Consider the following 24,628-nt stretch of genomic DNA (forward strand, 5'->3'; position numbering starts at 1 on the left):
ATTCAGCATTTCAGATTTCCAACTGATTCTAGGGGCACTTTAACAATAGTCCCTTTAGGAAACCAGACTTTAGCCCTCCATCTTCTGATCGTGAGCTGTGATCTGCTAGAAGATACACTTGGCTAGGGAGACCTATAAGAAGGAAAACAATTGATGTTTTCTGTCTGTGGGATTACTTTGGCAGAAGCCAGAGAAAGTTGAAGATAAAGCTAGGCAATAAATAGAGGCAGGAACACCATTTCATTATACCAGAGGCATGGATAGGGCAGCAGGTTTGCTTATTCACTTGATTTAAGCAGAGTTGGTAGAACTTTAAGGTAAGTGTTAAGGGCTCAGCTGAGGGGTTCTGGAGAAACTGCTGCAGCCTTGTTTTAGTGGCCAGTGACACAGCAAGTGCCAAGCATTTCCATGCATCCCTAAGGTGATACTGGTGTTGAGACCAAGGAGTGATCTACTTGGGAAAAGTCTGTGATCCTTAGCTAGTACAGCATGATGTGAGGTAAATGAGACTGTGCACCCCTATGAGTAAGTTCACAGCATGTGGAAAAAGGGACTTCACACTTGGGAGGAAGGTTACCAGAGTATATAGGCATGCTACAAGGAGATCTGTGGCCTTACTGGAATGAAATCTGTCAAAGGATGTAGAAAATAACAAGAAGGACTTCTTCAAGCACACCAGCAGGAAGAGTAGCACCAAGCAAAATGTGGACCTGCTGCTGAATGAGATGTGACCTGGAGAGAGAGAATACAGAGAAGGTGGAGTTACTGAATGCCTCCTTTGCTTCAGTCTTTACTGCTAAAGCTGGCCCTCAGTCCCTGGAGGTAGCAGAGAAACTCTGAAGAGAGGAAGAGTTTCCTTTGATTGAGGAATATCAAGTCAGAGATCAGACACTGGATAGCCACAAGTCCATGGGTTCTGACAGGAGGCACCCACAAGTGCTGAGGGAGCTAGCAGAAGTCATTGCTCGGCTGCTCTCCATCTGATGCAGTGTAGTGAGGATGAAAAACAGAAGGTCTAGAAAGTTTCCCACGAAAGACCACACAAGGCAGAAGAAACAGTGGATGCTTCATGAATCAGAAAACTTTCTTTCAAGGCTAATTTCAAACACACAGCACAGATGGTATGAAGGATCTCCCTGTCCATGGCTGAGGGAGCTTCCAGCTGCTGGTGAGCCCATGGTGCAGTGCAGACTCTGTGTGCTTCCTGGTCCTTAAGTCCATGACCCCCTCAAAAGCTGCCGAGATCTCTGGCTTTGTGGCTGAAGACAGGCATACTCCCTGGCCTGGTCCTCTGCGTGTCTGAGCCTGCAGCAAAAGAAGCAGCCACCTTGCTCAGCCCAAGGCTCTGCCAGGCTCTTGATTACTTAAGTCAAGGTCAGTGTCTTTGTAAAAGGCAGGGAATCTCTCCAGCTATGTGTCTGAGGACAGAGGCATGCCATGGCCTGTTCCCGAGCCAGTCTGGGTCTGTGGTGCTGAAAGGCAGGGCTACAAACAAAGGGGGCAGCCAGTTACTGCCTGTGGTTCTGCCAGGCTCTTGATTACTTAGCTTAAGGTCAATGTCCTTATAGAGGGTAGGGAATTTATCTGATTTGTGGCTGAGATCGGGAGTGCTCCACAGGAGGAGAAGCCACCACCCGTCTTGCCATAGGCAACCCTCACCTCTTCACCTGGGGCCAGCAGCCCTGCCCTCTGCTTTCTGCCCTCCTCCCTGCTCTCTCATTTGAGCCCTCACTCACCCACTCACCCACCCACCCAGCTGCCCCTGGTCTGGGCCAGCTCACTGTGTGCCCTTTCTGGACCCGTGCTTGCTGGCTGTGTCACAAACACCCTGTAACGTGGCAAGCACCACTGCAACATTCTGTCTGCGGCTACAACATCACCAGGGCGTCGCAGTGGAGCAAAGTCCCAGCCCTCAGCTGTCCAGGGCAGCAGGGACATCACTCTCCAGCCTTGCGGGATACACTGAGATGGACAAAGCCCACAGCTCAGGCCTGTGGGAAGGACAGCCGAAACCGAACGCCTGCTGCGTTTGACGCTGTTCCACCTGACATGCGGGTCACTGACCTGGCGAAACATGGACTCGAGGGATGGGGCACTCGCTGGGTAAGGAGCTGGCTGCATGGCTGCCCTCGGGGAGCTGAAGTAAATGGCTCAACATCCAAATGGAGACCAGTGAGGAGTGGCGTCCCTCACGGGTCGGTCCTGGGACCAGCGCTGTTTAACGTCTTTGTGGGCGACATGGAGAGCGGGACTGCGGATGACACCGGGCCGCGCGGAAGGGGCACGCCGAGCGCAGCGCTGCCATGCGGCGGGACTGGGACGGGCTGGAGAGGTGGAGCCACGCCGTGGATGCTGAGAGGCTGCGCTCGGCTCTTCCCAAAGGAAAACTTCTTTTTCCCTACGGCAGCGTTTGGGAAGGAACGCTCGCGCTGTCCCGCTAACGGACGGCAAAGCAGCCGCCGCGGCAGCGCCGCCCGCTGCTGGCACGGCCGGGCCCGCCTCGGCCCGCCTCGGCCCGCCTCCTGGCGGAGCGGGGGCTGGGCCAGGAGCCGGCGGGGCCGCCCCGCGGCTGCTGTAGCAGGAAGCGGCCGAGCGCGGCTGAGTAGCGCTTGTGGCGAGGATCGCAGCGTCCCGGGGGGCTGCCGACAGCGCCCGGGAAACTTTCCGAGGGAGAACCAGCGAGGGTCGTGCCCTTCGCCAAGCCGGAGGAGGCCGGACCAGGAAGGTTTCTCGCGGTTGCTACCGGGCGGCCCCCGGGAGAGCCCCGGTGGGCGGCGGGGGCGGCGGCGGCGACGGTAGCAGCAGCGCCGGGTGCCGCGGCCGCCTCCGCGGGGCGGCCTGACATGAGATCATCGCCGGCAGCGGCAGCATGGCCTCTGCCAGGAGCGGTGGCCGCGCCGTGCCGAAGGACGAGGAGGCCAACGGCGACCTGGACCGCTCCCTGCAGCAGATGCTGCGGGCGATAGCGGAGGAGAGGAGCCGCGCCGGCCTCCGCCAAGAGATCAGCGGCCTCGGTGAGTCGGAGGCCGGGGCCTCCCCGCCAGGCTGAGCTGGGCGGGGTGCGGGGGGGCGGGAGCGGACGGGTGAGCGTGGCCCCCCCGCACCACCGGGGCCAGGCGGCCCCCGGCGGGAGTGGGCAGGCTGCGGGCTGGGCCAGACCCTTGGTTCTCCGTGCGCAGCCGACGGTGGTGGCCTGGAAACCTGTTGTGTGCTGCGGGGCTGTGCTGTTGTCGTGGGGATGGGCCCTTTTTGCTGCCTGAGTCCCCGAGAACCGGAGGGAGCAGCTGTCTGCTTCACTGTCTGAAATGCCCTTGGAGAAACAACGGCCAGAAGGCACTACGCAAATCGGACCCTTGTGGTGTTGGGTTTTTTTGGATAAAGCACATACTACGTGTTTCGGAATACAAACTGATTACTCTTGCCAGTGCATGCGATCCTATGGCTCTCAAATCATCTCGGTAGTATTTTTTTCCTCTTCTGAGTCAGAAACCTCCCTTCTCTGACTAAATGACTTCCCACCGCCTGCTATGGTCTAATAGGCACATAGGGTTGTGGTTCTTGGTCATCGCGTAGTGTTTTTAATCTCTGGCTTTCCGGCTGCTTGTCTGCGTGACACGTCTTTGAGCTCCTGGCATAGCCTGCGCATTCGAAATAGAAGCTCGAAGTTGAAATTGAGTTGACTTCAGGCAAGAGTGTGGTACAGCAGCTCCCTTAGCTGAAGTCCTTTGCATCAGGAAACTCTTCTGGTTAAGCTAATGAATGGAAAGAATGAATTTGTATGTGCAAGTAGAGATCATAACATGGGTTTCTGATGTGAGGTATGTTTTCTCCCTTATTCACAACTTTTGTGTATTCTGGAGTCAACCTCTGCACTAAGTTGAGGAATGCCCAGAAGCCCTTCAGGGTTAGGGCTTTAAAGTAGGAACACCGATGTGCGGTGCTTCTCTTGTTCCTTGTGTGGCCTTCATTAACAGCTCCTCCTTCCTCTGCTTATTTATAAGGTTCCAAAAGTGTCCACGTAAGAGACTTGTAAAACTCAGAGTGCATTTTGACTCGAATTTTACTGGCTTTGTGATGTGGATTGGCATGGGGAATCTCTCTAGTTCTGTCTGACCTTTATGCACCAGTTTACCTGCCAGTGCTTGTTGTGCTCTCCCTTTAGATTATTTTTACCCCTTCTCCCATTATTTCTTATTACCCTTCATAGAATGAAAGCTTGTGCAAACCAAGAGAAATGAGTCATTCTGCTTTCTATATGCTTTTTTTCCCTAATGGAATTGGATCTCAACACTTTACTGTAGTGTAAAAAACATTACAGAGACAAAGAAAAAAAAAGAAGTGTTGTGGCAAAGAAACGAATGAAAAAAACCACAAAAGCTAAATGCCTGTGAGAGTGCATTCATTGAAGAGCTGTTGTCAGCACATGTTTGGCCATACCACGTTTGAATGAAAATGAAAGAGTCACAGGAATAGAAATGTAAGAATAGAAACTGGAAAAGAGAAACACTCTGGTGGCTGAGAGGAGCGTAGCAATGCCTCCTCTCCTTGTGTTTGAGCACACATCCACCGTGAGAAGTCCTGCCGTGTAACTTTGGGATAAGCACGCAAGTAAAAGTATGGCATTGCACCTGTCTTCCACCAGATGAAGACTTGAAGACCTCAGAAGAGCTGCTCAGCTTGTTGCACAGAGGGCTGTTCCTGGTTGTGGAGATGTGCCTGCGTATACCTGTGTGGAAGTAGGTTTTCTGTCACCACAGGAGTGCCTTATGTCTTCAGGTTTTCTGTCTAGGGAAGAGAGCTGAACATGTCACTGAGAACACTATAATTTGCCAAGCCTTTCCCCCAAGTGCTGTGTTTTGCAGATGGAAAAGTAGCATAGATTTCCCTGTATTGGACAGCTGTGGAAGAAGTAGATGTATTATGCTAGTTAGGAGGAAGTTGTTGGCAGAGAGAGTGATTGGCATTGGAATGGGCTGCCCAGGGAGGTGGTGGAGTCGCTATCCCTGGAGGTGTTCAAGAGAAGACTGGATGAGGCACTTGGTGCCACGGTCTGGTTGACTGAACAGGGCTGGGTGCTAGGTTGGGCTAGATGAGCTTGGAGGTCTCTTCCAACCTGGTTGATTCTATGATTTAAGATTGCCAGCCCTTGCAATGGACCTCCAGCTGCAGTGGTTGTGGGACAGCATGGCTGTCTTCATGCAGGGAGTGGCTGTTTCTGAGCACTGTTGCTGAATGTCAGTTCCTGCTGGTGCTCCCCTTGCTAATCCCTAAACAAAGTAGGACCCTTCTCAGGATTTGAGATTAGTAACTCAGGTTGCCATAGGGACCTTTAAATTGTCACAGCACTTGATGAGCTTTAAAAAACATATAAATATTGTCAGGGTTTGGGAGGAACGTATTAGGAAGCTTCCTTAATGCCTAAGAGACAGAATCTGTGCTGTAAGTCTCCACTTTTGTGGTTTGAAGGGTTTTTGCAAGATCATGTAATGACAGGACGAGGGGCAATGGGTTTGAACTGGCAGAGGGGAGATTGAAACTAGGTGTTAGGAAAGGGTTCTTTGCAGTGAGGGTGGTGAGTAGGTTGCCCAGGGAGGTTGTGGAGCACAGCATCACCCAATGTGATCAAAGTTCGCAGTGGGTGATTCTGTGCTCCACAGCCTCCCTGGAGATGTTCAAGGCCAGGTTGGATGAGGTCTTGAGGGACCAGTTCTAGTGAGAGGTGTCCCTGCCTGTGGCAGGGGGTTGGAACTGGCTGACCTTTGAGGTCCCTTCCAACCTAAACCATTCTATGATTGATTCATGTGATTGTATGCTGAATGCTACCTGAGCTGGAGCGTTATCCTTTTCAGTGAACAAGTGCTCTTTGTCCCTGTGCTGTGATTTATTACTAGGGAGCTCTCTTATTAAAAAGACACTGAGCTTTTGGAGTGGTGCTTAATAGTGCTTCTGTCCATGATCAGAAGATTGTCAGCTGCAGTCCTACGGTTCAGATTTACACATGCCTGGACTTCACTAGGAAATGGTGTTGCAGGGCATGCAGTGTAGTTGGAGTAACAGCCTGGACTAATCCGGGGTGTGTTGGACACTAGCAGTGCAGCAGATGTAAAGGCTTTTCCTTACGTTCAGTACTCGGGAAAGGAGTCACAGTGTTGCACGGGTTCAGGTGGCTAACAGAGAGGTTTGGTCTGCTCTCTGTAGCTGGGTGCTCAAAACAGTCCCAGTGATGCAGCCTGTGGCACATCAGCTGTTGGGCTGCAGGACAACATGCCCACAGCTAGTGTTACATTAGCAGCATTCTGCTTTTGTAGCGGCCAGATCCTGTTCAGCTGTGTCCCTAGAGTAAACCTGTGAGGTTTTTCTGAGTTCTCTTGAACGAGCTAGTGAAGCCCTTGGCCATGTTGAAGTCCAGATTTGCCTGACTGCTGTTAAGCTCTCAACAGTAAAATGGGATTTACTGAGGGACTCCTTTATGTGTTTCCTCTAAGTGATCTCCCATTCCCCAGCCTATGGAGAAAATAGGTGTTTTGTTGCTGACACTGGGTTTTGGTGAGAAGGAATTGCTTTGTTTCAAAGCTATCACACAAGCTTTGGGTAGGTGTTGTCCAAAAATGTAAATCCCTTGCCTGTGACTTTCCATATTGTCCTGTTTGTGTAGTGTAGAAAACGTAGCAAACCTGACATTGCACTTCAGAATAGTGCCTGCTCTAGGGCGGGGTGTCCCTGCCCACGGCAGGGGATTGGCACTGGGTGCTCCTTGTGGTCCTGTCCAACCCTGACTGATTCTATGGCTCACGTGTGACTCCTGAGCAAGCTGCTTGGAGGAAAGGGTTCTGCTGTCCTCCAACAGCAGACGTTGTGCCTTTCGTGTAGCAGAGTGTGCTTGAGTAGTTTTGTGCATAGCGGGGTTTACAGAGCTAGGTAGATCTGAATGGCATCTTGAACCACAGCTGCTCGGTCGTGGAAATGTGGAGCCATTGTAAGGGCTGTGAGAAACAGGTGGCTGCCCTGTGGGCTGCAGGAAACTGGGAGTGAGCAAGCGGCTGAAAGCTGCTGTCACCGGGCAGTAGAGAGCCGTGCTGGCGGTGATCACAGGTGCCGGTGGAGGCGCCGGACCCTACAGAGAGCTTGATACCAGTAATGAAGTGTTTCTTCTGTTTGGGTTCCTGGTGGTAGGGGAAGTGTTCTCCCTCTGACTGTCGATGAGAGGAAGGTGAACTTAGCATGTCACTGGTCTCCATTTGGATACTGAGCCATTTACTTCAACTCCCCGAGGGCAGCCATGCAGCCAGCTCCTTACCCAGCGAGTGCCCCATCCCTCGAGTCCATGCTTTTCCAGTTCAGTGACCAGCATGTCAGGTGGAACAGTGTCAAACGCTTTACACAAGTCCAGGTGGATAACATCAGCTGCTCCTCCCTTATCCCACTAAGCTGTAGCTCAAGGTGTAAAAGGCCACCAGGTTTGTCAGGCATTATTTACCCTTGGTGAAGCAAATCAGCTTTTCTGAATTTTCCATATGCCTTAGCAGTGCCTTCAGAAGGGTGGGGTGGGGTGGAGTGGGGCAGGACAGGTGTCATGAGGTGATGCCAGCCCCAGGGCAGAGGCTGTTCTCACACAGACAAGAATGAACTTAGCGTAGGGACAGCAGAAGAAGGAATGTTCATCTTCAGAGTCTGAGAATTGCTTGAACTTGTTTGTGCAGCAGTGCACCTCAGGGCTCGTCATGTGGGGTGATGATCTTGATGAGTAAGTCCTGGAAATAAACAGATCTCTAGCCTTCCTGAGAGAGAGGTGGCATGGCATGGCATGCACTAAGTACTCCTGCTCGTCAGGGTTGTGAAATACAGGGAAACACACTCAGGGGGGAAGGTGTGGGTAGAAGGATAAAGTATGGCCGAAGGAATTTTTGGAAAGCAAAAGAGGTTAAAATGGAGAATTAAAAAAGTGAATAATTAGGATTTGGAAATATTTGATTCAGGCCTTAACTCTCATAGTGCAATAACTTTTAATGAAATTCTGATATTTAAGAAGGATATATTTGCTTCTGCAGCTTAAGTGTTGGCACTGAGCAGGTGAAAGTGGCTGCTGGGAATTTACTGCCGTACAGAACTGGTTTGACAAGAGTAACTTCCATGAGGAAAGAAAACATATTTTTAATTCATAGTTCCTCCTGGAATTAGCTCAGTGAGTTGTCCAGTTAAAGGTGAGGAACTACAAAGCTAGGAAGCTTTGTTTTCTTTTGGTCTATTAATAACAAGAGTCATGGAATCATAGAATCAACCAGGTTGGAGGAGACCTCCAAGAGCATCCAGCCCAACCTAGCACCCAGCCCTGGCCAATCACCCAGATCATGGCACTAAGTGCCCCAGCCAGGCTTGGCTTCAACGTCTCCAGGCACGGCAACTCCACCACCTCCCTGGGCAGCCCATTCCAATGCCAATCACTCTCTCTGCCAACAACTTCCTCCTAACATCCAGCCTGAACCTCTCCTGGCACAGCTTGAGGCTGTGTCCTCTTGTTCTGTTGCTGGGTGCCTGGCAGCAGAGCCCAACCCCACCTGGCTACAGCCTCCCTGCAGGCAGCTGCAGGCAGCAATGAGCTCTGCCCTGAGCCTCCTCTGCTGCAGGCTGCACCCCCCCAGCTCCCTCAGCCTCTCCTCACAGGGCTCTGCTCCAGGCCCCTCCCCAGCCTTGCTGCCCTGCTCTCAACACCTTCCAGCACCTCAACATCTCTCTGCAATTGAAGAGCCCAGAACTGGACACAGCACTCAAGAAAATGGAAAAAAAAACCAAACCAAAACTGTCCTAACAAATACTTAAGGGACATATGCAACTAAAGTCAGTGCCTATGGGTAATGTCCCCTCTAATGAGGGGGTAATGTCCCCTCTAATGAGTTAGTTTAATATACAATTGTGTGGTTAAACTTACTCTCTTTTCAACATATGCAGAAGGATTTGAGTTAAAAATTGTTTTTTTATTATTTGCACCTCAGCATTTGTACAAACTCTTTTGTCCTATTGTTAAAATGTTTTGCAGCTAATGAATATGCAGTGTTCAAGGAAAAAAAAGGGTAGTGGAATACCAAAGAAGAAAAAACAAAACTATTTTAAGCAAGTTACAAACAAGATAATAACTAGGAAAATTCTAGGGAGTAGCTTCATAGTCAGTAAAAAATGAAGTCAAACAATCACAGCATTCCATCCAGGAATAGTCTGTATTTCTTTGCAGGGGAAGTTCTAGAGAGCAGAGATGCAGAACAAGGTCAGGCCAGTTTGTTTAAGGTGGAGTTAAAGTAGTCAGTGTGTTTTAACCAGCTCACCTTGGGCGCCTGGATTTGTGTTTGAGAAAGATCAGCAAGTTGCAAAGCAATTCCAGTATGAAATTTGCACCATGTGATTTATGGTAGTGGGTTACTGGTTTAGTGTTTGGGGTTTTTAGAGGTAGAAGAGGAAGGAGACTTTAAAGTTTCATTTGTTGTTGTTTGGTGGTGTTTGGGTTTTGTTTGGTTGGTTTTCCTTTTGCCTGGCTTAGAAAACTGCCTGGGGGAAATTTCTGAAAGCAGACATGCACATGGACAGTTGATGTGTAGTTGAGTGCTTGGATAGAGTGGTACAGGAGAAATCACAGCTGAAGTCGGTTCTGAGACCAGTGGGGTGAGAATGTACTTCTGCTCGTCCAGCAGCCCAGGTGCCAGACTGACCGGGTGAGGTGTGTGCTTACCAGCTCCTGCAGAGGGTCTCTCTTGCTTTCTATGCCAGCAAGGCCCAAGGACAAGGAGCAGGGCTGGCCATGCTATGAAGTGTGATGGTTTGGGAGTTACTCCCCTCCTATGATGAAATCACCCAGCCCGCTGGGAGTTAAGGAATGAAGCTCTATTTGCAGCTTAGCACAATTTACAAGCAGATACAGACACAATGCTTACAGTTATTACAGGTTAAAAGTAATACAGAAACACAGCATCCCTCCCAGAAAATCAGAGTCCCCCGGAGGCTCCTGACCCAAACCTCCTCCCTCCTCCCTCTTTCTCTCCCTTCAGAAATAGCCAGACCAATCCCTGTATACCTCACGTGATAAATCTGGAGAGATCTGAGGTGAGATGTCAAAAACAGGACAAGGAGGTTAGAGGGAAAAAAAGGGTTGGGTTGGATTAGAGTTAGGGCAGAGGCAGCTACAGAGACTGCCAGAGAGAAGGAGCAGAACTGAGAGCTGAGCAGTGTGTGAGCAGTGAGTGTCTTATCTATGTTTTGACTAGCTGCATTTCTCAGCAGAAGAATGAGTGACAGAGGCTACTGTTGGCTTTTTTTCTGTCTTCTCACAGCTAAGGAGTTAATTTTGCTCAGTAAAATATTCCAGTTAGCCTCAAACCAGCCCAGGAGGACAGGGTAGACGAGAGGAGCTTGTGGTGCTGGGCTGGGACCTCAGCAGATAGTACTCATTTGAGGAGTACTGTGTGCTCCAAGGACATTGAGCAAGTCTGAGGGGGGCTGATTTTGGATGGCTGTATCAGGGCTATATCAGGTAATTTTAAAGCCAAGATACATTGCCAGTTTCTAAGGTCTGTCTCTTGCGGTAATGCATCAGTAAGCAAAAAAGCAGCTGAAGGTGACTGCTGGGAAGTTCCCTTTCTGGCATGCTTTTTGTTGGCGTCGCAGGGCAGAGGAGAGGCTGTGGTTTTGCTCTGGTGTATTTCCATGCTGGGATAGTGGGGACTGAAAAGGTGACAAGTAAGTATCCTGCACTGGGACATCTTGTGCTGTTGAGGTTAGGACTCTGTACCATTATAGAAAGAGACAAATTGTCATCTTTAATGTTAAGACTGAAGAGAATATAACAAGCATCAAGAGGAGCATTGAGGTCTTGTGTTACGAGATCTCATCCTGCCACTTGTGCAGTCAGGGATGGGATATTTAGGAAAGTCTGTGTAAGATCAAGTGTGGAGAACAGTCTGGGGTAAACTATAGGGCTGCAACCCTCCAGGTTGGTTTCTTTGTGTGTGTGTATGTTTTCTATGGTGGTTTAGTTAAATTGCCATCTTTGCTGTTTATTAGAACCTTGCTCATGCTGTTGTCACTAATGGCCTGTCAGGCTTTCCATTCCACACCAGTGTGTCAGGGGATTGTTCATTTGACAGAAGGTTAGCTTCTGTCAGGAGCTTGGCGAGCAGCATCCCAGATCAATCAGATAAGGTGGGCTGGTTTGGGGGTAGGGGTTTTGGATTTCATTGTGTTTTGTGGGTTTTGAAAGCCTCTGGAGAAAGACTCCACAACCTTTCTAGGCAGCCTGTTGCAGGGCTCCATCACCCTCACCATAAAGAAGTGTGTCCTTATGTTGAGGTGGAACCTCCTGTGTTCTAGCTTGTAACTGTCATTCCTTGTCCTATCACTGGGCACTTCTGAAAAGAGACCACAGCCTTCATTGTGACACCCACTCATCAGATATTTATAGATGTTGGTAAGATACCCTCTCAGCCTTCTCTTCTGTCCTCTCAGTCATAGGAGAGATGTTCAAGTCCTGCAGTCATCCTTGTAGCTCTCTGTTGGACTCCCTCCAGCAGTTACCTGTCTCTCTTGGCCTGAGTAGCCCAAACTGGACACACTATTCCAGATGTGGACTCAGCAGGGCAGAGTAGAGGGGAAGGAGACCCTCTTGGCCACAAGGGCACGTTGTTGTCCCATGGATAACTTGCTGTCTGCTAGAACTCCAAGGCTTTCCTCCGTAGAGCTGCTTTCCAGCAGGACAGCCCCTGGTCTGTACTGGTGCTTGGTGGTGTTCCTGCCCAGATGCAGACTCTGCACTTGTCCTTTTTGAACTTTATGATTATTTCTATCTGGAAGTGACACAGACACCTTTAGATCCAATCTCTGCTTGCATGCTGACTGTCAAGTTTGGATAAAATGTGAGTTGGGAGTTGTTGGTCTAGTCTCAGAGGGCTCCACGTGATCAGCATGAGTTTGAGTATGGATTAAAATGCCAGTGAAGCTTGGGCTGTCTTTGCACTGTGAAGTATTTAATGCCTGGAGATACTGAAACATCATCAAGGTGAGGGAAGTGTTTTGAAATGAATTTATGGTATTCTGCTAAAAGCTGTGAAAGACTTCACCAGATATTTGTTCCTCAGCTTTTCCAGAGAATGAGTTTCTGAATGTCTAGCAATGTCATTTTCAATAAGGAGCATGCCTTAAAAGACCTTCAGAGTGGATTTTAAGTTGTGGTAGAATTCATCAATCCATAACAAAGCAGGTGTTTAGTGTGATTTAAACACTCAGTCTTGAGGGGCTGAGTTTATGATATCATAAGGGTCACTTCTGTGTTGCTGCCTGAGCTTCTCTTTTCAGAAACAAAGCAGCAAACTCTGCTTAAATCATAGGATCAAGCAGGTTGGAAGAGACCTCCAAGCTCATCCAGTCCAACCTAGCACCCAGCCCTGTCCAGTCAACCAGACTGTGGCACTAAGTGCCTCATCCAGGCTTCTCTGGAACACCTCCAGTGATTCCCTAAGTACTCATGATCCATTTTTTTCTATGCTGCCTAAGAATGCTTCACTGCCTTTTTTGTTGTGAGTTTGTTGTTTTTTTTTTTTCTCTTAGTTTTAATGAGAAGTTTAATTCTGCCTAAATAATGAAGATGTGAGTGGCTGACCCATGCTTTTCATAACAAGCATGACTAAACTTCAGTCAGAGCATCACATGAATCGTTGCAAGGCCATGTTTTATGTGAGTAAAGGGGAACTAATTTCATCCTCTTTGATCTTTGATACTACAAGCATAGATCACACAGTGTTTTGTCCTTTGGTCTGACTTCTCACAGTTCATACTGGATTGTATTTCATAAGCAGCTATTTTCCCTTTCACTTAAGGACCAAGGTGTAAACGTAAAGGTGTACATGAGATGCTTCAGGGATTCAGGTGCCTCCGAAATGTTCCGAGGTCAGAATGACACTAAATTTTTTTCACTTTGTTCAGCAGCTGTGAGGCTCACTCTTTTGTTTCTGTATATGAATATATATCCCTACATACACATGTACATATATATATATATATATATATAGTTAATTCAGTGCCTTGGGCCTGTGACAAGATAAAAGTGATTATTTTTATGGAAGAATGATGCCTTCAGTACTTGTTCCATGTTTGAGTGCACCTAATTGCCCTTCTGAGTCAAGGGGGGAAAGGTGACAGTGAGCCTAACGTGGAGAAGTGAAAAAGCAGTTGAAGTGTGAGGGAACAAGAAGAATTTCTTTTGGTACCTCAGTGACAAAAAGGATAGGCAAGATATTTGCCCTCTCTGGGAGGAAAACAGAGAATTGGTCATGTGGAGGAGGCTGAGGGATTCAGTCGCTACTCTGCCTCAGTGTTCACTGGCAAGGGCTCTGGCTGCACCACCCCAGCTCCAGAAAACAAAGGCAGGGAGTGGGCAAAGGAAGATCTGCCCACTGTAAGTGAAGACCAGGTTCAGATCATCCACAGAACCAGAAGGTGCACAAGTCCATGGAGCCTGAGGAGATCCACTCAGAGGTCCTGAGGGAACTGGCAAATTGAATTGCCAAACTGGTGTCCGGCATGTTTGAAAAGTTGTGGTGATCTTCTGATGTCGCTGCTGACCGGAGGGAAAAGAAGGGGAAGCACAACCTGCAGGTGGATTGAACTACATGGTTTTCAGGGCTCTCTTCCAACTCCTACCATCTGTGACCTTACTGACAAAGGGTGATGGGAAGCTGAGAGCTTCCTCTGTAAGCAACACCTAGAGGAGTGGAGTGGCACAGGCAGAGTGAGGTGCAGCAGGAAAAGCACAGGTCCTCCCAGCACGAGCTGTCCTCTTCAGTCCTGTGCTCACTGCTTTGACACAGGCGTTGGCCAAAAGGGAAAAGCAAGGAAAACAAGACTGACAGCTCACCTGGTGCAGTGTTAAGTGATTGAGTGGCATTGCTCCTTCTCTGAATCAAACCAATGCCTGCAAATAACACAACTCTTACTGTATTGACACACACGTGGAGTTCGCTGTGAGGTTTGGGGGTCAAAACTTCACCTCTGAGGTCTTTTCCAACTGCAATTATTCTCTGTTTCTGTTTACCTGCCACAGTTGAAGAAAACTCAAGGTTCAGATTGTTGATACTGTATTGTTCTGAACGAGGCAAAGGGGGAGAAGTCAAGCACAGACATGCCCTCCCTCTTTCTGCTTGCTTGGCAAGAAACTATAAAGGGGTCACCAAAAATGCAGCACTGAAAAATGTGATGCTTACCTTGTACTTGCTTGCCACTGCCTCTTAAACCTGAGGTGGAAGGCATCTTCTAAAATGCACAGGAAACTAAAGGACAAGATCGGAGTTTGTGTTGCTGTGTCTGAAGTCTTTGTGCATCTCCTTAAATGCTGCAATGCTCTGGTTTGAATGGGAGAATTGTAAGATTTTTGTTCTTCAAAGTAAAGTAGCATCATCAAAAGGTAGTAAACCATGTAATCAGAATCACAGGGGAGAGGGCTTGTAAGGCCAGTGGTGGGGGGAAGAAAGACATTGCCGCCTTGTGCTTCTGCTGAGGAATTGGCTAAATAAGACCTTTCTTTCTCAGCTCATGTGTTCCTGCTTCAGACCTTGCAGCTGTCATGAGGCAAAGGTAGTGATTTCTCAGCAAATTGAGGTTGTGACTGTTTCTGCTTCCGTAAACCATAGTTTGTCATCATGTTGAAGTTTGAAGAGAGAGGCTGGTTGGGTGTCATGTGCTAGGTGAGAGAGACCCAGAGAGAGGGCAGGAGAAATGGAGCAGAAGTGTCAAATCATGGTCGTGTTGCAGACTGGAGGCAAAGCTAGAAAGCCTCTGAAATACTTTGTCTATTATATCATTCTCTTGCACTCATGTACGAGTCCTCCAGGGTTCTGCAGCTGTCTAAGTCTTTTCTTTGGTGGAGACATTGGAGTAGTGATGCTGGTTACAAATGGAAAGGGTTGGCATGTTTTCCGCAGTTAATGGTAGGCTCAACCTCCACTTCCTTATCTACTCTAACATGACCATTCTGTTTCTCCTAGGGAGTGAGGTCCTGCTGGCTTCTTTCTGAATGAAGTTTATTGGTCATTGATGTAACTAAAATTCCTCCTTTCCCTGTCTGTCTTTTAACCAGTAAGACTGTTTCCCTAGAGAACTTTTTCCTTGTTTGGAGGTGTCCTGTCGTAGACTAAATGAAACCCTTTTGCTTCATTTGGGAGTGTTGAGGACCGATGCCTTCCCTGGTGCACCCAGCATGCCTGCAAGACAAAAGGCTCCACATTTACTCTTTTGCAAGCTAGGTTCAGTGCATACAGGCCCATCTTGGACTGCTTTCTTGCCCCTGTGACGGTCTCACAGTGAAGTGGTAAGCTCTTGGAGGACATTTTTTTTTCTTCCTTGTATGAATGTGGTTTGTTTAAAGAGAAGGCTGCTTGTGCAGTGAGGAGGTTTCACTGGGATGCATGTGAGTGGGCAGACACTTATTTTTAACTATCCAGATCTATTTGGTACCTTAAAAACCTTATGTTAATAATAATGGAAATGCCATAGGGAGTCCTGCCTAATTAACTTTGAAATACCTTGGCACTGGCATAGGCATTGGGTTTGTTGGCTACAACATTAAGTAACGCTTTGCTTTAGCCTAAATACTTTAGAAAGCAACCCAATGTGGATCTTTAAAGGTCTTGGTTATTTTAATAAGTACCTTCTTCTGTGGCCTAGTCTATGTATTGTGTGAAGTTGGACACCCAGTTGAGAGAGGTGCAGGGTGGAGCAGTTGTGAGGTTCAGTGGTTGTTGGTTTTTTTGGTGTGTTGTTTTTAAATCTTGGCCACAAGATGGATGAAAGTGTTGGTTGTCAGCTTCTGAAAGTGAGTGGGTTTGTGATCCAGAAGTGAGAATTGTGGCTTGCAGTGTGAGATTGCTAAGTCCTCACTTGGAAAGCTGCTGCCGTTGTTTCTCCTAGAACAAAGACCATGTCTTTGGAAAGTGCTGGTGTGTGGCAGCAGACATGCATGAGAAATAACTCTGCTGTCCTGCAAACTGCTGATGTAATAGTTGCACTTGCCTTCTGCCTCGCTGGGTCAAAGGATGGCAGGATGCTTTGAGCTTTCTTCCAACCAGATGTTTTCTGTGGTTCTGTGGCAGTAAGAGGCTAACTAGCAGTCTGCAGCAAAAAGAGAGTCCTGGGGGAGATACATGCATGAAAACAGCAGTAGCAGCCACACTGTGGAGTCGAGTAAGGCTAGAATTTGTCCAGAAATCAGTTTGCTGGTTTTTGTCTTGCAGATAGTGCTATGACAGGAGTATGCATTGAGGCTGAAAACAGGGACCTTGGATGTCATACATTTAGAGGACCAGCAGTCTTTGGCAGAGATTAAAAATAGCCTGTATCTGTAGCATTGCAAAGGCCTGTTGGTCCTGTTACAGACAAGTTTCTGCACTCCTGCAGTGCCAGCATGCCTCAGAAGTTACCAAGCAGTCTTTACAGATTGGATTTCGCTCTTGAAAAGTTTGGGACCATTGCTGGAAGCAGCATTAGAGAGTGCATAGCCATTTGTCCCACTTCCAGTAGGTTTAAATGCAGTCACCCAGTGGAACAATCAAGGTTGCCTCTGCTAAGGGAGGATGGTTACGCTGCAGTAAATTCCCACTGTTACGTCAGTCAGGAAACAGAAGCTTTCAGCCTAAGTTTGTTTTGTGAAAGGCATGGCTAGGTGATTCCTTAGCAACTGGGTTAGGAACTGGCTGGAGGGCCGAGCCCAGAGAGTGGTGGTGAATGGTGCCACATCCAGCTGGCAGCTGTCACTAGTGGTGTCCCTCAGGGATCAGTGCTGGGCCCCATCCTCTTTAACATCTTCATAGATGATCTGGGTGAGGGCATGGAGTCAGTCATCAGCAGGTTTGCAGATGACACTAAGCTGGGGGCAGATGTGGCTGGGTTGGAGGGCAGAAGGGCTCTGCAGCAGGACCTCGACCACCTGGACAGATGGGCAGAGCCCAATGGGATGGGGTTCAATAGCTCCAAGTGCAGGGTGCTGCACTTTGGCCACAACAACCCCATGGAGAGATACAGGCTGGGGTTGGAGTGGCTGGAGAGCAGCCAGACAGAGAGGGATCTGGGGGTGCTGATTGATACCCACCTGAACATGAGCCAGCAGTGTGCCCAGGTGGCCAAGAGAGCCAGTGGCATCCTGGCCTGCATCAGGAATGGTGTGGCCAGCAGGAGCAGGGAGGTCATTCTGCCCCTGTACTCTGCACTGGTTAGACCACACCTTGAGGGACATTGAGATGCTTGAGCGTGTCCAGAGAAGGGCGACGAGGCTGGGGAGAGGCCTTGAGCACAGCCCTACGAGGAGAGGCTGAGGGAGCTGGGATTGGTTAGCCTGGAGAAGAGGAGGCTCAGGGGTGACCTTATTGCTGTCTACAACTACCTGAGGGGTGGTTGTGGCCAGGAGGAGGTTGCTCTCTTCTCTCAGGTGGCCAGCACCAGAACAAGAGGACACAGCCTCAGGCTGTGCCAGGGGAGATTTAGGCTGGAGGTGAGGAGAAAGTTCTTCCCTGAGAGAGTCATTGGACACTGGAATGGGCTGCCCGGGGAGGTGGTGGAGTCGCCGTCCCTGGAGCTGTTCAAGGCAAGGTTGGACGTGGCACTTGGTGCCATGGTCTAGCCTTGAGCTCTGTGGTAAAGGGTTGGACTTGATGATCTGTGAGGTCTCTTCCAACCTTGTTGATACTGTGATACTGTGATACTGTGATAGTGAGAAGCTTGTTGCGTTGGTTGATGTCTCTTCAGCTCCAAGGGTGTTCCTCAGCTGGGTGGAATTGTTTCTGTTGCTGATGCAGTGCCCTTCATGAATTTCATCTTGGAGAATGAAAATATTTTTAACTCTGGAGTTCTCCTTCGTGTTAGGCTTCTCTTCCTGTGTTATCTATTGATAATGAGGCATTTAGACCCGAGAGCTCTGGGCTGAATGTCCTTATTACAAAGCTGTGTAACTTCATCCTGTGGTTGTATCTGAAGTGCTGCAGGTGAAGGCTCTGTTATACCCTCTCCTAGATCTGTTAATGTGTCCTCTTTGCAGGAGCACATTTGAAATCTTGATTGTTTTTCCTGGCTGTGCATGAGGGAAGACTCTTTCTTCCAGCTGTGCTCAAGCTCTGCAATGAGATTTTAAGAGCAGAGAAGCAGGATAGTTTTCTGGAAAAGCATTCATCTGCTCCCAAACTGTTTGGATTACAAACTCTGCCCCTGGGTTTAGTTGATTTGTAGATGTTGGTATTGCCTGGGTTTGGAGCCATAAATAACTCCATAGTAGTTCCTTTGTTCAGTGCAGTTAAGAGGAAGTCAGATGTTAGAAGTTATGAGGAAAGGGCAGAAATCAGCGTGTTGATATGGCATGATTCCATGGCACGTGCTCATCTTTAGTCTTACAGACTTGAAATGGTTCAAAGATGGGCAGCAAAGGTGCTGTGGGGGTGAGTTCCATACAGGGAATGTTTGCCTGCTAAGCTAGGACTTCTCAGGTCTTGTGTGCAATGAGGACTTGCAAGGTGGGTGGTGTGAATACAGTGTGTAGGCAGCAATTGCTCTCTGTGTCTTCTGTGAAGAAATCCACTGCATAAAATTGGAAATTGGTAGGTATGGGGAAAAAACCCAAACCCCACAGCGATGAGTAAAAACTGAGCTTCGTGGTCACAGGCAGTTGTTGACTGTAAAAGGCTGTATGGGTCCAAAGGGAACTTGAGTAAGACAGAGATCAGTGGGGGCTGCCCAAGGCCACTCATCTGCAAATTGTTGCAGGCTGTGAGGATAATGAGAAGCAAGGTAGTGTACCCCTGCCTTTGTCATCTACTCCTCCCTGTCCTTTTATGTTGCCTGCTGGTGAATCACGGAATTAACCAGCTTGGGAAAGACCTCTAGGATCACCGAGTCCAACCTATCACCTAACCTTTCCACTTAACTAACCCATGGCACTAAGTGCCTCATGCAGCCTCCTCTTAAACACCTCCAGAGATGGTGACTCCACCACCTCCCTGGGCAGCCCATTCCAATGCCAATCACTCTTTCTGTGAAGAACTTCTTCCTAATGTCCAGCCTAAACCTGCCTTGGAGCAGTTTGAGGCTGTGTCCTCCTGTTCTGTCACTGAGTGCCTGGCAGCAGAGCCCAACCCCACCTGGCTACAGCCTCCTTTCAGGTAGTTGTAGACAGCAATGAGCTCTGCCCTGAGCCTCCTCTTCTGCAGGCTGCACACCCCCAGCTCCTTCAGCCTCTCCTCACAGGGCTGTGCTCCAGGCCCCTCCCCAGCCTTGCTGCCCTTCTCTGGACACCTTCCAGCACCTCAACATCTCTCTTGAATTGAGGAGCCCAGAACTGGACACAGTGCTCAAGCTGTGGCCTGAGCAGTGCTGAGCACAGGGGCAGAATGACCTCCCTGTACTGTGGCAAACAACCTTTGGTCTTTACTCTGACAGTTCCTGTGTGATGGTCTTGTATTCCTTGGAATTGAAAGAAAAATGTTCTCCAAGGGATTTCCTCATCAGCAATGCCCTTTAATAACATTTCACTATGTAATGGCTTAATACAGAAGGAATCAGAAGTAGTTTAATTTCTTTAATGGTTCTCAGTTATCTGAATTTAACTTCTTTGTGCTGTTCCTATGTTGTAGTAACGTTGTGGAGTTACTGGGTATAGAACTTCTGACTGTTTAAACCTAATGCAGGGTGTTGTGCCCCAGAATAATGCTCCAGTGTTAATCCCAAGCATCTCATGAGAGATAAGTAAGCTCTTCTGTGTCACTGTTTAATTAACCAAGACACATCAAGCACTGGCATAGAGCTGATTTAGAGGAGTTTAAACTGCAGTTTTGTGGTATCTTGTCAGTATACCCAAAGTGGTGGTTCTGGATGGTTGATGACAGTGAAATTGATAACCAATGTCTGAACAAATCTTCGGTACCTTTCCTATGTATGAAAGATGCTCTTAGGCTCATCTGTGCTTATGCCACTTTTCCAGTTGGGCTTTGGCCTTTCTAAGTTTCTCCCTGCATAGTCTCCTGACAGTCTTGCAGTCCTCTCAAGAGGCCTGCCCCTTCTTCCAACAAGCACAGACTCTCCTTTTCGCCCTGTAAGCAGCAGCCACATCTCTCCGTTCAGCCCAACTGGCCTTCCTCCCCACTGGCTCGTCTTTCAGCACATGGGTTCCTGCATCTTGAACAGTGTGCGGCCTTCTTGGACTCCTTGGCCCCTTGAGATTTCCTCCCAAGAGACTCTGCCCACCAGTCTCCAAAACAGACCAAAGTCTGCCCACCAGAAGTCCTCTCAGGTAATCATTACTGGTAGTGTGCATAGTTCAGAAATAGTTGGTGAATCAACAGCCTAAATGTTTCCTTTCCCGTAATGCAGTACTGAGTCAGATGAAAGCAGCTTCATGGAAGAGCCATGCTCGGATGTCTTGGCACTCATTGTGTCTGCTCTCCTCTTCCTGCTTGCCAGTGGCTCATTAGGAGGCAGAAAGAAAGACCCAAAATGTGTTACAAAAGTCTGTAATTACATTTATTAGGAGCTCTGTGTGTGTGTTAGATTAGCACCAGCTATCCTTGGCATTTGCTGTTTGATTTTGGGCAGTCAGCTCTGTAGCCAAGCTCCTCGTGAACCAAGGCATGTTTGCACAAACCCCTGCTGTAATGCTTGAGCACGGGGAGGCAACCGGGCAAAGGATTTGGGTGTTCTGCCTCCTTGCTGTAGCTGTTTCAGGAAGGGGATGGGGAGAAGCAGGATGTGTGGTTGTTGAGCTGTTGGTAGTTCTCCCATGGAGCCTGCAGAAGAGACCTGCATTGTGCTTGAGTCACCAGGCTGGTTGTTGTGATCCCCCAGTCACTTGCAAGCTTATCTGCAGTTTGCAGATAAGATACAGACGTCACTTTCTCTTGCTGGCATAGTATTGAGTTTAATTATTCTATTAGCACAATTCCTTTACTTTCCCATCTTTTTTATGAGCTCTAGAAGGCAGTTCTCTCCTGTAAGCACTGCTTCTGTGTGAGATTGTCATCTCGGGATTCGAGAGAAGAAATGCCTGTAATTAACATGAAAAGACAGGTAGCAGAAGACAGCAGACTCACACCCAGAAGGTAGGAGAAGCTGCCAGTCCCAGCTGTGTCCACCCTGCTGTCTGCTGAGGAGGATTGCCTTCAGAGCAGAGGTTGCAGAGTAGTGCTATTAATACTCTGCACTGCAGCTGCCGAGGTGTAAACCTGGTCCCTGTTCTGCGGGTCCTGCTCCAGCAGCAGTCAGGTGCGGCGGGAGAAGGAACCATCAGCCACAGGCGACAGCCTCTGCATGTTCTCGGAGCGTATTTGGAGTCGCCTCGTGTGCATCCGTGGTGCACACTTGTGCTAGTCACAGAGATTCATCTTGACACCATCTGCCAGGCCAGAAGGTTCACCACGGCTATTACGGCCATCAAAACCACCAAGCTCTCTATTGGGACCAGGTAATGTCACTCTTTGTTTGAGATGGTAGCATAATTATGGGCTGTCAGCCCAGTCCTGCTGTGTGCATTGTTTTGGGAGAGCAGAGCAGTGGGCTGCTACTAAAGCTTTCTTCTCCCCTTTAATTTTCAATTGCAGTTTACTGCCATGAAAAAGTTTTCTTATTTTTAATGCACTGTGCATATGATAGGCTTAGTCCATGCAACAATCACTGTACGTCCTGGAAGTGTGGAGAGAGCTGGAGATGGGAACTAGCAGTCTAGAGTTACTGCTATTCTGGCATGAGACACCAGGAGAAGGAATTACTTCAGCACGTAGTTTGTGTGTTGATGCAGAAGTTCTCTGCTGGAACTTAAGTTAAATGGGGAAAAGCTTTGTTCAGCAAGTGTTGTTATCACCATTCTAGTAGAAAATCATAGTGGAGTTTATAGAAGGAAAACACTGGAGCCATAAAACATACCTACTGCTGCAAAACCTCTGCTCTGCTCTGGCAGAGGGGTTGGACTCGATCCGTGGAGGTTCCTTACATCCCATGATCCTGTGAAGTAGTGCACTAGGCTGTTGTGCCAGAGGAAGGCTGTGGAGCTATTGTCACTGAGTGCTGTGCCAGAGGAAGGCTGTGGAGCTTTGCTTCCACATCTCTTCAGGACACATTTTGGGCAGGAGATTCATCGAACTGTACAAAGTCCTAACAAGTGTCTTCCCTGTGGCGGTTTCTTGTCCTAGTGCATCAGGCTTTTCTAACTTGTAAGTAGTACAATTATCCCTGTGAATATTTGGTGAAGAGGGAATTTCATACTTGGCTTGCTATCTCCTGTTTTAATTTGACAGGACCACAATAGCAGAAGTGGCAGTGATGTGGATGTTAGTCATCATGACAGCCTGACGACTGATCCACTGTGAAGGAAGCTCATTGTTTTTTTCCTGCAGAAAAAAATGCATATGCCAAAGATCCCAAGATGTCAGATTCCTACACCAAAGAAAGCTGAGTAGGGGAACAGAGAGGAGCCGAGCTTTTAAATCTTGAAGCACATTGGCTGCCTCTTGGTGGTAATTCTTTGTTTTCTCCCTCTCCTCTCTCCACTGAAGCAGAAGCTGTTTCTCCCTATTTCCAGTTCCCTTCTTGCCCAAAACACCACCTACTCACTCAGATATGTTTGTTGGGTGCATTCTCTAGTGGAATGAAGTTCTGGAAGCAAGAGCAGGAGGGTGGCATCCTGACCAAAGTAAAACCAGACAGACTTTGTTTCTCCTGTTGACTCAGCAGATGCCTTTCAGGGAAGTGCCTGGCACTCCTGAGCTGTGTTGAAATCGTGGAATGCTTTAGGTTGGGAGGGACCTCAAGGATCATCCAGCTCCAACCCCCTGCCATAGGCAGGGACACCTCCCACTAGAACTGGTCACTCAAGGCCTCATCCAACCTGGTCCTGAACACCTCCAGGGAGGGAGCAGCCACAACCTCCCTGGGCAGCCTGTGCCAGTGTCTCACCACCCTCACTGCAAAGAACCCTTTCCTAACACCTGGTTTGAATCTCCCCTCTGCGACTTTAAACCCATCCCTCCTTACCCTGTCACTACAAGACCTTGTCAATAGTCCTTCCCCAGCCTTCCTGTAGCCCCCTTCAGATCCTGGAATGCCACTCCAAGGTCTCCTCAAAGCCTTCTCCAGGCTGAGGAACCTCAAATCTCGTAGCCTGTACTCATAGCAGAGCTGTTGCAGCCCTCTCAGCATCTTGGTGGCCTCCTCTGGACTGGCTCCAACAGTTCGATGTCCTTCTTGTGCTGGGGGCTCCAGAACTGCCCCCAGGACTGCAGGTGGGGTGTGAGGAGAGCAGTGCCAAGGGGCAGAACCCCCTCCCTTTCCCTGCTGCCCACACTGCTCTTGCTGCACCCAGCACAGGGTGGCTGTCTGGGCTGCACATGCACACTGTAGAATAATTACATATCTGTGGCTTTTAATACAAAATTCTCCCTTCCTTAATTTTTTTTTGTGCCTTGATCTTTCAGATGTTTTGAAACTTGTTGGTGTTTGGCTAAGAACAAATGACTTAAATTCTTTCCAGGTAGCTGGGAGTGTTCATTTCAAATTGGCATTCAAAGCCTGATGGTTGATTCCATGTTTTCCCCACAATGTGCAGGAGCATCCATGGTGTCTGATCCGTGGTCTCATGTGATACAAAGGCTAGACGAAGCTGTGTGTTGATGTGTGGGGAGAGTAAATGGATGTGGTTTTCACTTTGCTGTAGTGCCATATCTGGGCTTTATGGGGAGAAAGCTGACAAATGAGGTTAAAAGATGTAAGACAAATTGTGTCCCTGGTCTTTCTTCTTGTTTCTGTTGTACTCCTGTCTTGCTGCTTTCACTGAGAGTAGGTTACCCTGGCTGTAGGGCAACTTAACAGCAAAATACATATTGCTGTGCACCACCCAACAGTGGGTAGTGAAATACTGAAACAGGTTGCCCAGAGGTGTGATGGAGGCCCCATCCCTGGAGACATTCAAGGGCAAACTGGATGGGACCCTGAGCAACCTGACCTAGTTGGAGGTGTCCCTGCTCAGTGCAGGGGTTTTGGACAAGATGACCAGAAGAGGCAGAGATGTGGTGCTGAGGGACATGGTGTAGCACCAGACTGAGTAAAGTTAGATAGTTGGACTCAATGGTTTTTTGAGGTCTTTTCCAGCCAAAACGACTCTATGCCTCTCTGGCCTGCCAGGCATGAACTGGAATGGCAGTCTTCATATCTCATTCTTCACACGTTTCCTTACCAGTATTTGCCTGTCATCCTTTCAAGTTCAAGATAGGATTTGGGGCTTTTAAAGAAAGATCTCTTAAAGCTTGGTTGCCAAGTACTTGTGCTCTGCAGTAAGCAGATGCTCCCCGTGCAGAGCCGCTGGTTTATTTACTGTTCATGCTAACAGGTACTGTTTCTATGCTACTGGCGAGAGTACAAACACTTTTTAGCACTAGTGTGACAAAGCAGTATTTTTAGTTCCTCTGAAAGGAGTGCAGTTTTGCATCATTCATCTTGAAACATTTTAATTCCTTTAGAGTGTTTCTATCATTTAAGAGTTGGTCGTTGTCATCTCAGGTGATCTAATTTGACCTATAGGTTCTTATCCATAAAGTAACCTCTCTTTGTCATGCAACTTCAGTATCTTCTCTGT

At 48.4% G+C, this 24,628-nt stretch overlaps 1 protein-coding gene across 3 annotated transcripts in view; it reads left to right on the forward strand.

Annotated features, from left to right (window-relative positions):
• Positions 1–2,592: 2,592 nt before the first annotated feature.
• Positions 2,593–24,628, forward strand: part of KIAA0930 (KIAA0930 ortholog) — a 67,615-nt gene continuing 45,579 nt past the window's right edge. For all 3 annotated transcript variants that reach the window (XM_064142840.1, XM_064142841.1, XM_064142842.1), the window contains exon 1: positions 2,593–3,014. In XM_064142840.1, the coding sequence (XP_063998910.1) occupies positions 2,870–3,014 (145 nt within the window). In that variant the 5' untranslated portion in view covers positions 2,593–2,869. The remainder of the gene's footprint in view (positions 3,015–24,628) is intronic.

Source organism: Pogoniulus pusillus, chromosome 4 (assembly GCF_015220805.1).
Source record: "Pogoniulus pusillus isolate bPogPus1 chromosome 4, bPogPus1.pri, whole genome shotgun sequence".
NCBI lineage: Eukaryota > Metazoa > Chordata > Aves > Piciformes > Lybiidae > Pogoniulus > Pogoniulus pusillus.